Source organism: Gopherus evgoodei, chromosome 2 (assembly GCF_007399415.2).
Source record: "Gopherus evgoodei ecotype Sinaloan lineage chromosome 2, rGopEvg1_v1.p, whole genome shotgun sequence".
NCBI lineage: Eukaryota > Metazoa > Chordata > Testudines > Testudinidae > Gopherus > Gopherus evgoodei.
In genome coordinates, this window is record NC_044323.1 from 150466402 (window position 1) to 150484118 (window position 17717).

The following is a 17717-nucleotide window of genomic DNA, read 5'->3' on the forward strand; positions in this document are numbered from 1 at the left end:
ACTTGCAGCAATAACCCAAAATTTGGCTCCCCATTCCGACTCGTATTCCTGGAAAAGTCAATTCCTTTTCAAGACAGCTATTGGCATCCTCCAACGAAGTAGGCTACAGAAGAACCTCTGGGCAAGTGGGTCTGTGTTCCAGTTACCCAAGAGACCATAAAAGCGAACTCTTTACTTTTAGATAGTGCCTTCCATCCTGACTTATGCCAAAGAGATTTTATATACAAGTAGATGGGGGACCCCTCACCCTTCACTGAAATGCAGCAGCTATGTAACTGACCACAGCAACACAACTGCTAAGGATGGTAAGTGACAAGACTAACACGTCCCACTGGAAATACAAGGAGAATGTAAGGAAAGAGAATGTAATTATCTAATGTGGGTATTGAAGTGATCACTACCTATCTATGATATATACCCACTTTCAAAAAGTGCTATGGGAACCTTGATAACCAAAAATAGTCATGATCACTTTTAGGGCTCATCTGAAAACTATTCATGATGGCAGCAATATGCTGGGGGATGCTGGTTCATTATGGCTCAGAAGGAAGGCACCTACTAGAGTATCCAATACGACCTCTCATGAGCAGAGTACTGCGGTCCTCGGGTGATACAGAGCTTGGCCTGAAGTTCCAAAAAAGCCAAACAACCTCCTGGCCCCTGATCTCTTCCAGGAGCAGAACCACATCAGTTTCACTGGGCCATAGCTTCTCACCGCTCTGGAGAAGGGCACAAGATTTGACCCTTATGCAGTCAAGAGAGACAGCTGAAATGAAGAATTGTATAGCGATTATAATATTAAACATTGTGCAGGTAAGAACAGGCCATTCAGAACACATCTTTGCAAGAGATGATAGTTATAATGACATTCTCTTTGCAGACTGGCCTTCTTTTCTGTGTGATAACTCAGGATATTAAAACTCAAACTTCCATAGCTAACTGCAGTGTTTTCTACCAATTCCACACAGTTTCTGGAAGCTAAAAATACACATCAGAAACAAGCAAGATTAAAAAAAAAAAGTTACATTTATTTTGTAAAAAGGAGATATATCCAAATACTTGGGGTTGCCAAGACAGTGCATGTAAACTATGGAGCTTTCGTGTGTCTTCAGGGTGTGTTGATTCTTACTCATGTATCCATATTAAGTTATTTTAGAATTCCTGCTAAGATACCCCATGAATTTGAGGATGAAGCACGATTGGGTGTGATATCTAGTTATTTCCCTACTTAAGGTCCATCACACATTCTCTAGTCTGTACCTTCAGGTGTGCTGTGCTCTGAACTGCCATGATGAGGATACTGGTACCTCTTCACACTTTACTTTGACCGATAACTTCTTCATCATCGTCATCGTCTGTGACATTGACGGGAATGTAGCCTCCTTCTCTGGGAAAACACAAGCACCAGCCAGCACCTGTTAAGTCCACTGTTTTGAAGTCTATCACCTCAAGTGCCTTGAAATCAAGAGTGTCCCATCTGCAGTATATGTCGTCAAGCTTTCGCCAATATAACCTGGCCATAACCAGGCCAAGTACCTGCAAGAAACATTCATTGAAAGGGATTAGATATAGTGATGTCAACAATTTATGCAGTTCCTTAAATACAAGAACTTTTTATTTTAAAGATCTTTTAAACCTGGCCATGTTAATAAATCCTCAGGTCTCATGCTAGGCAGGACTGAGCCTAATCAGAACTTGGATGGGAGATGTCCAGGGAAAATGAAGATGCTGCAGGAAGAGATGTAGACAGTACTATTCAGCTCTAAGTCTGTAATGAAAGTCCCAGCACTGCTGTGCTGCTACAAGGGCAGTCTTTTAAACATGCTCTGAAAGTTATCCCCCCTGAAACTTTTTTTTTTTTTTTTTTTTTTTTGCAAGAGGTGGTGTGTTAGCCCTCCTGTTCTGGTCAAATTCCAATAGGGCTCATTCCATTTTGCCTCCTTGAATTTCCCATGAAGTTCCAGGTGGAGAAACTGCTCTTAAATTGTGCTATTTTGTAAAGCTATTTGTGCATAGCAGTAAACGTGTAAGATGGTAAAGTTGGCTGCATTTCAGTGGTAGGTAAATGAGCCTGATATACACAGTATCTAACACACGTTGGGATCCTTCAGTGCTATATAACATTATTACTGCTTCGGTAGGTGAAGGTGCATTAAAAGGAACAAGAATTTGATTTAGTTTGGTGAACATCTCTTTTGGCCTTTTCCAATTTCTCCCTCAGTCACTCAGAAGACTTATTCCCCTTATCTGCTGTGACGGTCCTAAATGCCTCCTTGGTTTACATGACATGCACAGGCTTTCAGCCTGGGCACAGCAATGATAGCATCAGACAGTTAGGCTCTTATAGGCCCAAGAGAGGAGATGTAACATACCCAAGGAACCCGTGACATTTCAACTATAAGAATTTAAGCCAGACAATCTCCTGTGGCTTCTCCAAATGTAGATAAGAAGGTGCAGTAATTTTTGATTTTCATTATTTATGCATTCAAACAAAGCCATCAAAGCAAAAACATCAGCATTACTTGAGTCAATGTTATTGTCCATTTGAGTGAATAAATTCACCAAACTGGCTCAGATCGTGAGGTCTGGGATCTTGCCTTCAGCAAAGTCCAATATTAAATACTGCAGAGAAAGGCAAAAAGCCAATACAATATAATGCATCTAGTCAATTGTGTGGCACTATGTATAGGAGAACAAATCTCCTCTTAACCCTTGAATGGTATCAGATCATGCCCTGAAGTATGAGGTTTGACTAACCTGGCTTTGAGCGGACTATGCCCATAAAGAGGAACCAGAAGCTCCCTGGTTCTAATCCTGGCATAGATATTATCCTGCCGGGTGACCTAGGACAAGTCATTCCCCCTCTGTTTGCCCATCTGTACAGAGAGGACAGGCAGGAGTGTTAGCAGAAATACATGGTTAATGCTTGAAAAGGACTTCTTTGAGATTCTTGGATGAATGCAAATTACTGAACGGGGGTCTCTGAAGAGTGAAGTTCTCTCTTGATTAGCAGCACAAGCAGTGGCAGCATATGTTCCTCCACAACAGCCTGCTAATTTTTGTTATTCTGGCTCTAGAAAAAAGGTTCCATTTCAATGGTCTATTCAGTCTTTGGCTTCCCTGCTGAGGTTGCCAGCAGGGGGACAAGTCCCATTTTTTAGAAATGGAACTGAGGCACCAGCCATTTCATGTGGATCAAACAAGAGCCATCATATAGGCTTGTCTTTGCTGCTGATCTGGGATGGATATGAATGAGCGATGTAGATCAGAACTGGATTTGCATCCCTTAGTTAGCAACCTCCTGAGTTAGCTGTAGCCTGATTTTCAGCTCCTGTTAACTGTGGTGTGATGTTTGGGTGCTCAGTTCTTCTGAGGCACTAATTTCTCCATTCTTTCAGGTTTAAGGCCCAGCCTTGATACTCAGAGTTGATCTGTTTTAGGTACTTATATGGCACCCGTTACTGCCCAATCTTTTACATATTTATTCTCATGCACCCCTCTGAGATTGGGGGTAGTAGAACTGCCCTCTCTACAGGCAAGAGAATAAATGATGGGCTCAGCGTAACACACAAAATCTTCAGTAGGGCAAATGCTTGACCCCTGGTCTCCCAAGTCCCAGGCTACAGCCCTAACCACTGGGCCATCCCTCTGCTCCAAGCAAGGCCCTTAACCTTTCAGCTATCAGCTCAGTTTCTCTGGTCACCAACACACAACAAATGAAGAAACAATGCAAACCGCCTAATACAAAATTACAAAAACCAAGTTCCCATTAAATTCTGAGCTAGAATAATGGCCTCATTTACATCACACTCTTAAATGGCTTTATCTCATTAATTATAACACTAGTACCTTGCTAACCAGATTACAGTTAGGTCTGAAATCACAGTATTGTACAGCCACAGTGCACATTATGGGAAGAGTGGCAAATTATTCGATTTTTTGCTAAAAACTTTATCATGCCAGCAGAGGTGGTTCAGTGTGTTATTTATATGCTGCCATGCAGAGAAACAAAATCATAAAGCATTTCAGTCTAAAAAACCTATTTCATTAGCACAAGATTTAAATATCACTTTGCGTTCACCTGACATTTTCTTATAAACAGCACAACGGTGGTGATTATGAGCAAAATACTAGAAAGATAATTTAGTAGGGTAAAAACAGGTACAAGATACTATTTACAGAACAGACGATGACAACAGTAATAATCAGAGGTTTCCTTGGCTCATTTGGAACATCAGGCGTTCCAGCAAAATCCGGTATGTGGCTTATTTGGTATTAACCCCTCAATTTACTCAGATTTCAGAGGATGGCAGCTTACTTGGAAGACAAAAGTTTTGGGCCAATTTCAATCTCTGGTGCCCACAGGCACAACCACATTGACTTCAGTAGAGAAGGCCCACTGACATGTGAGCTGAATATGGTATTATGAATCCAAGTACAGTGGAATGACGGACCATGATGAACAATAACGATGACTGGTAGGCATCGCTCAGATGCTTTGGCTTGGTTTGGACAAGCAGTCTAAAGTTGAGATGCTAATCTGAACATTGTCCAAACTCTTGTGTTTGCAAAATTGGAAACCCAACCACAGCAGACACACCTCGTTCATTATCTTTTGCTCTGGAACCTCATGTTTCTTTTAGTTCTTCCAGATCCATTCTCCTGACTAGAAACAATTCAATCTGAAACATCTTGCTGTGAAACAGAAGAGACTAAGAAGTGCTCTGTAAGCAGTGAAGCCTTCTCTCAGAAGGCTAGGCAGCCTTTGCCTGTGATTCATTGTTTTGAGCCAGATGGGCTCAATTTGGAAATACAAGTGCCTTAAGGACACTGGGATCCATATTTAGATGCTCAAAGCACATTAAACAGGCACTGACACAATCAAGTGCCAAGTGAAAATTCCAATATAGAATTCGAATGCATTGTTTGGCTATTTATGTTTGAAAATCACACTTGCAGTATAACCAGTAGACCAGCCCTAAGTTGCTGTGCAGATCCTGCCGCCACATGCTCATGCGCTTGGATGTTTGAAACAAAGGAGCGAGGGCAGTCCCGTGAGACCTTTTGCTGTTTACGCAGTGCTATTACCCAAGAGTAGGTCACTCCCATGATATACTACTGTGCAGCTATTAGAGTCATGTGATGGGAACAGACAGGGCAATGAGTCTAGTGGGCAGACAGGAACACAATGTTTTGAATTGAATTGAACTTTTCCGATGTTTGTGGTGGGAGGAAGGGGTTGACTTGCCCTCTATATAGGCCTCTGTAGGTGATTAATTGTTTTTTAAGTTCTGAATGACCAAAACTGCACTGAGATACAGTGTAGAAAGAGCACACCTACCAGCTGGGGTGATGCATTAAGAGGAATATGTTACTAAGTTACATGGACTTTATTCTCCCAAGCAATTAACTTCATGCCATGGTGTAGGAGCTTTGTGTAAGATTAAGGCTATATAATCCTATGGTTTAAGATAACCTAATTTGACGTCTGCAGGGCTTTCCCTATCATTTTGCGAATGCTATTACAAACATGTTTTTTTCTAACATTGCTTAAAGGACACTGAAGTGTAAACCAGGAAGTAACCAAACTGCATCTGCCACATTTATTAATTCGAGTCTAACACATTATTGTGGCATATTGTTTTTCGAGCTGAAAAATTATACTAATGATTTATTTGAATCCTAATCAATCTGTGAAATTGTCTGGAAACTGAGAATGTTAAAAGGAAGAGACAAATGGGGATAAATAGTCCTGGGTGTAATGCATTTTAAATTACACAACAGTTTTGCCATTAAGTAGAATGGAAAATGAGTTTGCCAACAAGAGGCTACACAATTTGCAGGCAGACTTAACAGCAAATTGACTATGGGGAAATAACTAATCATATCATTGGTCTCCAGTGAACAGATAAAGATTAACAACATTTGATTTATTCATTTGTCTTTGGAAAAAGAAGGGAAGCTCTTCCATTCATGCTAATGGTCTGTGCAGGTGATCCGAAAATTATGTTTGAAGTTAACTTGGCCTCTGAGACTCACCAACAATTTTGCATTTCCCATGGAACACTAATACTTATGGAGCCTATAGACATCTAATTTTACTTTACAGTTGTTCTATCAGTCACCGAAATAAGAGAAGGCTATGACTGGTTAGGGCACATAGCGCATTCCCCGAACAGTTCAGGATTGTTCCCTACAGCATGCTCTTTGTCGGGTCTAGTTTCAGCCATCCATTGCTGTTGTGTTATTTTATGAATAGCATGCTATGCCACATCTTTTATTAAAACTGATCGTTAGAATGACTTGCCCAGTGATGGGATCTCTTTGTGGGACACTCAACAAATATGAAAGAGCTTCTCATGCAATGCACATTGCGGGTATGGAAGTTGCTAGTACTTGACCCTATCCAATCTAAAGCTGTAACAACAAAGGCTTCTACGCAATGGCTTAGAGTAAGCAGCAATCGTCCAGTACCTGCAGGGATCTTCCCTTATTCACAGGTTACAATAGTAAGGGAGCTGGGAGGCTGTATAACAGAGACCAGGATCAACCTCACAGTGGCAGGCACACCCTTTGATAATTAAAAGTACAATAATTGTTTTAAGAGTCCCAGTCGTTCCATCCTCAGGGCTTCGCCGAGCATCCTGTCTATTTTATGTCTATCTTACAGTGGAAGCTCTTTGGGGCAGGGGCCATCCCCGTGTTTCCTGTTTTTATACCACGAAGCACGTTGCTGGCACTTGAACAGTATGTTATCATCATCCTTAGAGAGATGCTACAGAGTGCAAAGTTAGGCGTGGCAAGCTGATCAACTGACCGGTCAAATGTCAGCTGGCAGTCAAATACTGTCAAATATTCCAGTAAGAGTGCCCCGAGGTTTTGTTACTGATTTGTTTCTGTGGTCATAGTTCAAATAAATTAGTGCTTGAAAATATTTGACCACCTTTCAACAATATATGGCCAGTCAATTGACCAATTATTGTTAGATCCATCAAATGCCCAGCCTTAGACATATTATTATTAGAGATTCTTCTGTTTGAAAGGCATTATATAAATCAGGGATGGCCAAACTTACTGACTCTCCAAGCCACATACGACAATCTTCAGAAGTTGGAGAACAGGGGCACACCTGCACGAGATACTTTGCCAGAAGCTGGGAATGGGCAAGAGGGGATAGATCACTTGATGATTACCTGTTCTGTTCATTCTCTCTGAGGCACCTGGTATTGGCCACTGTTGGAAGACAGGATACTGGGCTAGATGGACCTTTCGTCTGATCCAGTATGGGTGTTCTTATCCTGGGACTTGGGGCTTCAGCAAGTACTCCTGTTCTTTTTGCGGATACAGACTAACAAGGCTGCTACTCTGAAAGCCCCACAGGAGGTGGCTGCTGGGGCTTGGCCTTGATCCTACTGAAATCCCAAGCCACAGCAGACTTGCCCCATGGGCCTGAAGCCTTGAGAACCCCCTCTCCACTGGGCAGAAGGCCCTATCCCACCACCCCGCTGCAAGGCAGAGGTCCTGAGCTCCCCACTCCCAGTATGGTAGGTGGAGAATGGGGAGGTTTAGAAGGTTCTGTGAGCCACACTAACTCTAAAAGAGATGCATATGGCTTGTGAGCTGTGGTTTGGCCACCCCGATATAAATGAAATACTAAGGTTTTATTCATATTATTTGCTAGAAAATAAAACCACAGAAAAGGAAAGTAAAGTGAACATTAGAATCTTCAAAACACTTCACATCATTTAGCTATCCAGATGGCTTGAAAGCAACATATCTTACAGCTCAAATGATCTTCTAATAAGTTTGTTTTGTGCCCTGTGGCTTTGAAAACAATTCATTACTAAAACAGATAGTAATGTGTCCTCACGCTATTCTTTCAAGAATCATGCATCACTAAAGGCATGTGGAATACATTAACCTTCCAACACTATTTACAACCCAGAAATTGTGCAATGGGATATACAGAACTTCTAAGGTTCAATTGATTCTTCTGCCATTGAATTGAAGCAGAAAGAAATAAGCAAAGCAGGTAGACTTCTGGTTGAATCTGACAGCCAGCTTAGAAATTCAAAACACTTTATTTCATCGCGCGTTCATTACTGCTGCTTTGCACACTGATGGGACAATTGCAAACTCAGGTCATAAACAAAAAGGAACGTCATGCTCTAAAACAGTAGGCAGTGCTCTCCAGAGCCCACTGAGAAAAAGGTTTAAGACTTGCATTTCAAAAATCTAATGCCACTTGTTAGATATATTCAGGTTCTTATATGAGAGTGTCCATCACTGTGTAAACGAAGGGCCAGGTTGTCCTTAGCAAGATCTTAAGTGATTTGCACAAGGGCACCTGATAATTTAATGGCAGAACCAGGATGAGATCTCACATGTTCCTGACTTCCACTCCTGTACTTAAGTCCATTAGACCATGCTGTCCTGGAATCAGCAGAGGAATTCAGGTTCCAGTGCTGTTAAACTACCAGGAGAGATTGAAGGAGCCCACATTAGAATATCATCGAATCATAGGAGTGTCGGGCTGGAAGGGACCTTGATAAGTCATCAAGTCAAACCCCTGCATTGAGGCAGGACCAAGTAAACCTACAGCATATCTGTCATGTGTTTGTCCAATCTGGCCTTAAAACCCTCCAATGACAGGGATTATACTACCTCCCTTGGAAGCCTGTTCCAAAGCTTAACCACCTTTAGAGTTTGAATTTTCCCTACTGTCTAACCTCAATCTCCCTTGCTGCAGATTATACCCATAACTTCTTGTCCTACCATCAGCAGGCAAGGAGAACAATTGATCTCCATCCTCTTTATAACAGCCTTTAATATATTTGAAGACTGTTATCAGGTCTGTCCCCCCACGTCTGAGCCTTTCTTTTCTCAAGACTAAACAAGCTCAGGTATTTTAACCATTCCTCGTAGGTCAGTTTTTTAAATCTTTTTATCATTTTTGTTGCTTTCCTCTGGACTCTCTCTAATTTGCCACATCTTTCCTCCTGTGTCTTACATACGACACTCCTATTAATGCACTCTAAAATAATATTAGTCTTTTTCACAAGATCACATTGTTGACTCATTAAATTTATCATCTACTATCACCTGCAGAACCGATTCACTAGTACTAACACCTAGCCAATTATTCTATAGTTGAGCATTTGACTTTTCCCGCCTAAGTGTAGTACTTTTCACTTGTCTTTGACTCATTTTCTTCTTGTTGCTTTCAGATCAATTCTCCCAATTGGTCAAGTTTGTTTTGTATTCTAATCCTGTCCTCCAAAGTGGTAGCAACCCCCCTCCTGCTCGGTTTCACCTACAACTTTTATAAGCATACTCTCTGCTCCATTATGCAAGTTATTAATAAAAATATTAAATAGTACTGGACCCAGGACTGACCCCTGTGGGATCCATTTGACACCTCCTCCTTGTCTGACAGCAAACCATTGATACTAAAGTATGGCCTTTCAACCAGTTGTGCACTCATCTTATAATAATTTCATCTAGAACACATTTCTCTAGTTTGCGTATGAGAATGTCATGTGTGACTACATCAAAAGCCTTTCTAAAATCTATCCCACCTAACCAGCTGACTGCTATCAGGGGGCTATAAGTTACAAGGTGGGCTGGGCACCACTTCCTCCCCCAAGCATTTTGTGTGGAGAGAGGCAGGTCTCTAAGTCATTCTCACAAAAAACAAAGTAGGTGCCTAAGCCAGCTAATTCCAGGAGAGGGGTTCCCAGCTGTGGCTTGCTAGCAGAGATTGGTGCCTCCCAGCAGCCTGAACTCAGGGACCTAGCTCTGTGAGAGGGTCAGGGCTTAAGATATGCTCCTCTTTTCAGAATTTCCCCGTGGCTAGTTTAGGCAGCTCCCTGTCTAATGTGCTGGCTTCTGTGGATCCCATTCTAAGGCACTTATCTCTCCCCATGGACTGAAGAAGGAGCACAGGGACCTATCTCAGTCTTTGTGCATCATGTTGTTGTTTCCCTGATTTTCTGGATCCTTTGGGATTTCCATATCTTCAGTGTATGTCCCTATTGTTCCACCTCTCAGCCACTTTAAGGAGATTATCAAAGGGATATAGCTTTGTCTAGAGGTTAGGCCTTTTATAGATGGAGGACTAAATTCCCCCTTTCCTCACTGAAAAAGGGAAAGAAAAATAAAGGTTAGGGCAGTAAGAGAGAAAGCAGAAGGCTGTATTTGTTACTTAGCTTTACCAAAAGAACACTATTTCTGGAACAGTTATTGAATCCTTCAACTAGGAGCAGTGGCAGATTAGCCATTGGGATGTTGGGGCCTGTGCCTAGAGGCCCCAGCCAACTGGGAGGCCCTGGAAAAAATCCATCACCGGGTGGAAGCCCCCACACTCCATCTCTGCTCCGCGGCAGTAGCCATGGGGCGGGGGAAGACCCCCAGCGGATCCCGACCCCGGCAGAAGCTGCAGGGTGGCAGGGCAAGCCCCCCTCCAGTGGTCCCTGACCCCGCTCTCTGGCAGAAGTGGTGGGTGGCCAGGGCTGGAGAAGCCCCAGCCCCCCAACCCTCATCCCCCACAAAAGCGCAGGGGGCGGTGGTGGAAAACCCAGCACCTGGACCTGGTGCTGGGGTTGTGGTGTGGGGACAGAGCTTCTCCGGTCTTGGGGCTGAGGCTGGGGAATGGGGACACAGAAAAGAGAAAAAGGGATTGTCGAACTGTAGTGGGGAGGGGCATAATGGGGGGGGCCCTGGGTGGAACAGAGGCAGGCCCTGGGGAAGGGACAGAAAGAGGCAGAATGGGGGTGGAGTGGTGGTGAGAGACCCCCCGCTTGCTCTGGCCCAGGGCCCCAGGAAACCTTAATCCAGCTCTGACTAGGAGCCTATGCAATGTTCTCTTTTGGTGGATCCACCCTCCCAAAAAATGTTTTATGATAACAACCAGGGAAGTAAAGAGAGGAAGGCAAAACCCACTGCTGACATGCAGGGAGAGCAGACCCACACGGACCTTCCCAACAGCCACGTGATTTGATGGAGCATGCTTATCACCTTCCATTCCACCAGCACTTTCACACATCTAGAGTTGTGGAATTCCTCCCTCAGATCACATGAGCACGGTCACCTCCGAAGCCCAAACAACGGGAAGGCAGGGGTGTCACTAGACAGCAACATGATGTACTAGCACCCAGGGTGGGGAACAGGGGACCAAGCACCTGGTGCATTGTGCATGTGACAGATTGCTAGCAGCAGCCTCCTGATCACTGCCAGTGCTGCATAGTGAAGATGGCTACAGGCTCAGCTGCGAGCAATTAAACACTTTCTGTTGAGGGATTATGAGCAGCTGGGGGGTAATTCTGGGCTACTGATGCATGTGGGAGGGTATAAGTAGAAACAACAGGCAGCAAGGGGAAGCTCAGAAGGTGAGCTGAACTGAAGAGGGAGGTGGCATGGAAAGCGCCTGCTTTAAGATGCCCGTGTTACGCTGTGTGTGTGTAAACATGCGGAGAAATAAAAGGCACATGTGCAAGGAGCTGCCTCAGACTGATTAACTGAAAAGCTCCTAGGTATTTCTTCTCTTCAGGATCATGGACCTACTGTGGGAATTGGACTCTTCTTCAAGAATATGAAAGATGTAATAAATCTATAAATATTTGGCACACGACCACATAAGTCTGTCCTAGACAATGAAATATTCCAGCTCTACCCAGCTGCATACCAAATTCATCTTGGCACAACCACTCGCATTAAGGAGAGCTACATAGAGCAAAGAAGGCTCAATTTAGTTGAAAAATAATTATGTGGCATCATTATTCATTTGTGTTTGAAACTGACAAGACTGCAGGATATTTTCATGCAGTATTTTGTGTTTTTCTAAGTTGCAGCGGGCAGTCCAAAGGGACAACAATATTCTGACCCTTTCAGTAAAATGAAAATCATCCCCATTGTTTCTCATCTTAACGCCTCAAATATCTAGCTCCTCAAAACTGTGTGCTATTTTTATTATTTTGGGGATGGGTCCTGTCTTCCTGATATAGACAGTAGAGACCTCACGGCAACTTTTGTAACAGCCAGTATTTATAGCGTTGCTCTTGGTCAAAGTTTCCCCTTCCCTCACTGCTGTCCCGTGTGTTGGGTGGTTTTTGTTCCCCACCCTACAGGTGGCTGCACCTGAGGGTATGTCTACACTGCAGGCAGAGGTGTGACTGCAGCAGGTGTAGACATACTTGAGCTAGCTTTGAAATGCAGCAAGCTCGAACAACGAGAGCAAGTGAAGTGGTGCCAGCAAGCGGTGCTGTGACACTGCTGCTATTGTTATTTGAGCTAGCTAGATCAAAGCTAGCTTGGGTGTAGAATCACAGACTCCTGGGGTTAAAAGGGACCGCAAAGGTCATCTAGTCTAACCTCCTGCCAAGATGCAGGACGCATCTGACTGCAGTGCAGACATACCTTCAGTGGTGCTGGCTAGTTCATACTAGTTTGTGAAACCAGATCCCTTGGATTGAGAGATCCCTTGGATTTGTGAAACCGGATCCCTTGGATTGTTGTGGAAATGTCACACAGTATTAGAGTCATGGCTTGGTAATGCTGAGGCCAATCCTACAAGGTGCTGGACAACTTGAGGCCGGGATCCCGCTCTCATTGAAGTCAAAAGCTTCCATTGATGGGTGCAGAATCAGACCCTGAATGCCCTCAAGTCCCTTAGGACCAGTTTGTACTGCCCCTTACTCATACTGAATAGTACTTAACTCCATACATGGTCTCACTGACTTCAATGGGACTACTTGTGGTACAAGATACTAGGCACTGATCTGGCACTTCAGCACATGTCTATCAGCCAAGCATGTAGCTTTAAATCATGCGTATACGTACTTCCTTGAATCAAGACCCTATTTGAATATGAAAAGAGCATTAGAATTGGAATCTGGCCCTTTGACTTCAACGTTGAAATTGAAAGCAATTGCAACTTCCAGAATCTAGCCATTTGAGACAATGTATTCCCCTAACAATATAGGCTGGATTCAAGGGGGATGAAATTTGAACATTCATATTGTGCTTTGGCTTCAGGTTTTAATCAAAGACCCCTTAGAAGAATAAAGGCATCTGAGATTCACAAACTCACTAGTCCAAATTCCCCAGTCTTCATTCTCCTCCAAGTGTGAACCAACTTCCATAACAACTTATCCTACATGTATTTTTTAACTGAATGAAAATATAAAAGGCTGCCAGGCATTCAATATCCCACTCTCTGAAGGCCTCCTGCTTCCAGAAGCAAAGAGACATCTAATGTGAGTGCTGCTTTTATTACTGGTCAAGATCAGGGAACATTTTATTGCACAAAAGAGTATTAGTTACATATTCCAAAATGTAGCAAATCTCCATCTAAGAAAAGGTGCTTTTCCCCTGACTTTCCTCCCATTACATCTAGGAACATTACTGAGTGATTGGAGAAGTAGATGGACGTTACTACTTGCCAATGGTTTAAAGCATTCTAACAACCCACCATGCTCATTGTGGATGAAATTCATCCCTACGCAGACAACCAGATCATGGCCTACACCAGGGGTAGGCAACCTGTGGCACGCAAGCTGATTTTCAGTGGCACTCATACTGCCCAGATCCTGGCCAACAGTCCAGGGGCTCTGCATTTTAATTTAATTTTAAAAGAAGATTCTTAAACGTTTTAAAAACCTTATTTTACATATAACAATAGTTTTGTTATATATTATAGACTTATAGAAAGTGACCGTCTAAAAATGTTAAAATGTATTACTGGCACGCGCAACCTTAAATTAGAGTGAATAAATGAAGACTCGGCACAGCACTTCTGAAAGGTTGCCAACCCCTGGCCTACACACTGCCACTACTGGAATGCTTATATGGGATTGAAATTCCATAAAGACCTTACACTGGATCTCTGCAAAAAGGTGAATTTCACTCAGTGGAATTTCTATAAAAAGGTGTTAAACTCTCCAAACGACATGTCTGTAGATATTTTATAAATCTAGAGAATAGCTCAAGAACAGGTGGCTACAAACATGGTCTTCTTGCTACTGTAAGATTCAATATACTGTGGGATTTTGCCCAGGTTACAAGGACTGGCTAGAGGAGATCATGTACAGTGCTTAATGAGAACTGAATAATAATCGTAATAATGGTAGTGAGGCTCGGTGGGGCTGGTAGGCTCAGGGGATTGGAAAAGGCATCCAAAGCATTTCACCTCTCTCACCAATTCACATCTTGCCCAGGTGACTCTGTCATAAATAGCTGATGGATCAGTTTTTGCTCAAAGGATTTGAGGTATCCTAATTAATGTGTGATGAAGGAAAGTCAGCATGGGGTGTTTATAAACATTCACCAACTGCACTAAAAGATGCAACTGATGGCTGGTAATTAATTCTGGTCTGAAGAATTTATCAGCCATCACTAAAAGGTTGCTCAGGGGCCCCTTGCAAATTACCTCCTGTTAATTAGAACAAATAAAAGGAAATGCTACATTGCACAGCAGATAGCATAGCTATGGAGAAGGTCAGTGCCAAATATGGCTGCTAGGTGTAATAATAGTCTGGATAATATTCATGGCCAAAGAATATTTGTAGTTATGCAAATCAAAGAGAAGGAAGGATGTGTGGAAAGGAAAGATGTGTGTGTGCAGGTGTTTTTCACCTCCACGCACTGTACAAGCTAAATTCTATGCTGATGTGAATGGATGCAACTTCACTAACGTCTGTGGAGTTTCCCCCATTTACACCAACACAGAATTTGGCCCAAGATTATTTGTATCTATATTATTTTGTTTTGTGCCAGTGCCTGGGAGCACAAGTCATGGACCAAGATCTCATTGCACTAGGTGCTGTACAAATACTTCCCAGAAATAATACAAATACAGCCCAGATCTTACACAGCACTTTACAATGGAGGTCAGTATCATTATCCCCATTTTACAGGGGAAACTGAGGCATGGAGCAGAGATGTGACCTGTCAAAGGTCACCCATCAGGCAGAGTCAGGAACAGAATTCAGGTCTTCTGCATCTGAGTCCACTTTATATAGAACATATTTCATCTCCAGGGCCGGCTCTAGCCATTTTGCCACCCCAACCACGGCGGCATGCCGTGGGGGGCGCTCTGCCGCTCGCCGGTCCCGCGGCTCCAGTGGACCTCCCGCAGGCGTCCCTGCGGAGAGTCCACTGGTCCCACGGCTCTGGTGGAGCAACCGCAGGCACGCCTGTGGGAGGTCCACTGGAGCCGCGGGACCAGCGGACCTTCTGCAGGGATGCCTGCGGGAGGTCCACCAGAGCCGCCTGCCGCCCTCTCGGCAACCGGCAGAGCGCCCCCCGCGGCATGCCGCCCCAAGCACATGCTTGGTGCGCTGTGGCCTGGAGCCGGCCCTGTTCATGTCAAAGCACTTTACAAAGAAACTGAGTTAAAAGCTCATTCCTTAGAAGCACTCACACTAGAGCGCAACACTATAGCTGCTTAAGTGTGCCCAGCAATATTACTCAAGAATTTAGGACAGAAAGTGAAGCAGCAAACCACATTCAGTTGAAACTGCAGGGGGAATGTAAGTGGGAAGTATGCAATTACTCGCACTGATGCATTCATGTGGATCTCTTCCCTCTTACTCCCCTGTACATGCTACCCACCCATGTGGTCCCTTTTCTGTCCTGCTCCCCTGGACATTTCCCTTCTGATGGGGACACTGGCCCCATGCAGCTACTGTTTCCTCTCCTCTTCCACTTACTCAACAGTGGCCTTTAATGGAGGCAGCTGAGCTGCCTTCTTGTTGCAAGCTCTTCTTATAGGCCCAGGCACCCTCTACAGCGAAGAGCTTGGAGGCTGTAGGAGCAGCAAAGCAAGCAGCAAAGCCAGGTCTCCGCAGACTATGAGCAAGTGGCCAACAGACCAAAGACGAGAAACTACTAGACTAGACGCACACGGCATAGGAGGGAGATTTACACATCAGGGTGAAGCATTTGGAATGGAGTGCTCTGTGGACAGCGCTGGCACGCTGCTCCCTCCTTTTCCACCAGACAACGAGCCCATTTGCTGTGCAACACTCCCAGACCATGGAGACAGCCTACTCTGCAGATGGACTCTTCCCAGACTTTGTCATCTCGAGGCCCATGAGCCCTGGCAGCCAAATCAACTTCTCTGCAATTCAGTTTCCTTATGTGGAATGGGGAGGGTAGCTATCTACCAGGAGGAGCTGGGAGGCGTCACTGGAAGGTTAGTTATTGCTTATGAATTAAACTGTCCAAACAGCAGCAGCAGAGTGTGAAGCCAGCTGGATCAGAGAGGCCTCTTTCTTTTTAAATAAGAGAAATAGCACCAGTATGCTCAAGCCTCAGCAATTTCAACCCTATTCCAGTTTCCGTGACTGCACGGCTATTATAGGCCACCTGAGAGTGTGAAGGCTGACAGGCAATGAAGCAGATGTATCATTTGTACTCATGATCCTTTTCCTATTGACCTATTAAAACCCCTGTCACTGTCACAGTCTCTCTTTAGAGCCATATTTTCTCTAATAGAAATGTCTTATGTCCCAAAGAAAAGGAGTGCTTGTTATTCAAAGCCTAAACAATGCTTCTCTCAACCCTCCCCGCTGTACTTACTCAAGTGGCTTGTTCATATTTTCCTGTTGAGCAAGACTCTTGGAAGGGGGTCTCCTTGCTGCGTCAGTATCTGACATCAAGAAATCTGCAATGGAAGCTCAAGGGTGTGCTTAATGGGGGAGACGGTGTGCATTTAACTGAGTGAAAGAAAGGGATGGCAGGAGGGACAAGTTATTTAAGGCTCTTACGACATTATGCTGAGTGCTTGGTAGTGCAGGCAGTGATGCTACTGGGTGTGTGATCGCAGGTGGATAGCTTCACCGAGATGTCTGAGCCAGTGTGTCTAATGGTTAGAGCAGGAGCTTAGAAGTCAGGGATTTAATCTGGACACATGGCCAAAATTTTCAGAAGAGCTGACAAATTGACCAAGAATGACTCATGTCTTCCTCTTACTGGCTGTCTCCCTAGTGTAAAGCAGCAAAGTTCCTTTTCTACCTCTACATTTTAAAAACAGCCTCTAATATTGGATACTTCAAATTGTCGATGGCCTGGGCTCCAACTGAAGTCAGCAGGAACTGTGGGTGCTCAGCATCTCTGAAAATCAGGCTGTAGGTGTCTCATGCTGGACGTCCAGAAATGGGGACACCCAAAATTAGATGCCGCTTTTGAAGAGTTGGGCCTTCATCTTTCTGACCTCAGGTTACTTGTGTTTTAAATGGAGATAACATCCATAGGGATGCTGTGAAGGGTCAATTCATTATTATTTGCAGAAAGCTTTGAGTTTCTCATTTGAAAGATACTAAATCATTAATTTATAAAATAAAAGGTTTGGCATCTCTTTGGTATAGCTTATGATGCTGGAAAAAAGGAACAGCATTAATCAGCAGTTAAGGTCTGATCCAATGTCCTATGCAGTCAATGGGAGTTTTCCCATGCATGTCAATGACTTCTGGATCAAGCCCCTAATGAAGAATAAGAATTTCACTATAGTTACTGATCTAAATAATTTTATTTCAGGCAACTTGAAGCAGTGACAATATTTGAACTAATACAAATTAGCATAATAGCAGGTGTCCTGGTTTGCATTGCTGGGCCGGGCCAGCGTAATACCCCCAAGCTGATGTTAGCTGGTGGGAGAAGTAAAGCAATTACTACATCTTACAGAATGAATTCAATTTAATCAACCAGAGATAAGGTTT

The 17717-nt window shown here is 43.8% G+C and overlaps 2 protein-coding genes across 3 annotated transcripts in view; both read right to left on the bottom strand.

Moving 5' to 3' along the window:
- SLC4A5 (solute carrier family 4 member 5) overlaps nt 1–629 on the bottom strand; it is a 166107-nt gene extending 165478 nt beyond the window's left edge. The window contains exon 1 of the mRNA XM_030551928.1: nt 560–629. The gene's annotated coding sequence lies outside the window, so the exon portion shown is untranslated. The remainder of the gene's footprint in view (nt 1–559) is intronic.
- A 441-nt stretch (nt 630–1070) lies between these two features.
- Nucleotides 1071–17717, bottom strand: part of LOC115646278 (tetraspanin-15-like) — a 221497-nt gene continuing 204850 nt past the window's right edge. For both annotated transcript variants that reach the window (XM_030551930.1, XM_030551929.1), the window contains one exon: nt 1071–1536. In XM_030551930.1, the coding sequence (XP_030407790.1) occupies nt 1312–1536 (225 nt within the window). In that variant the 3' untranslated portion in view covers nt 1071–1311. The remainder of the gene's footprint in view (nt 1537–17717) is intronic.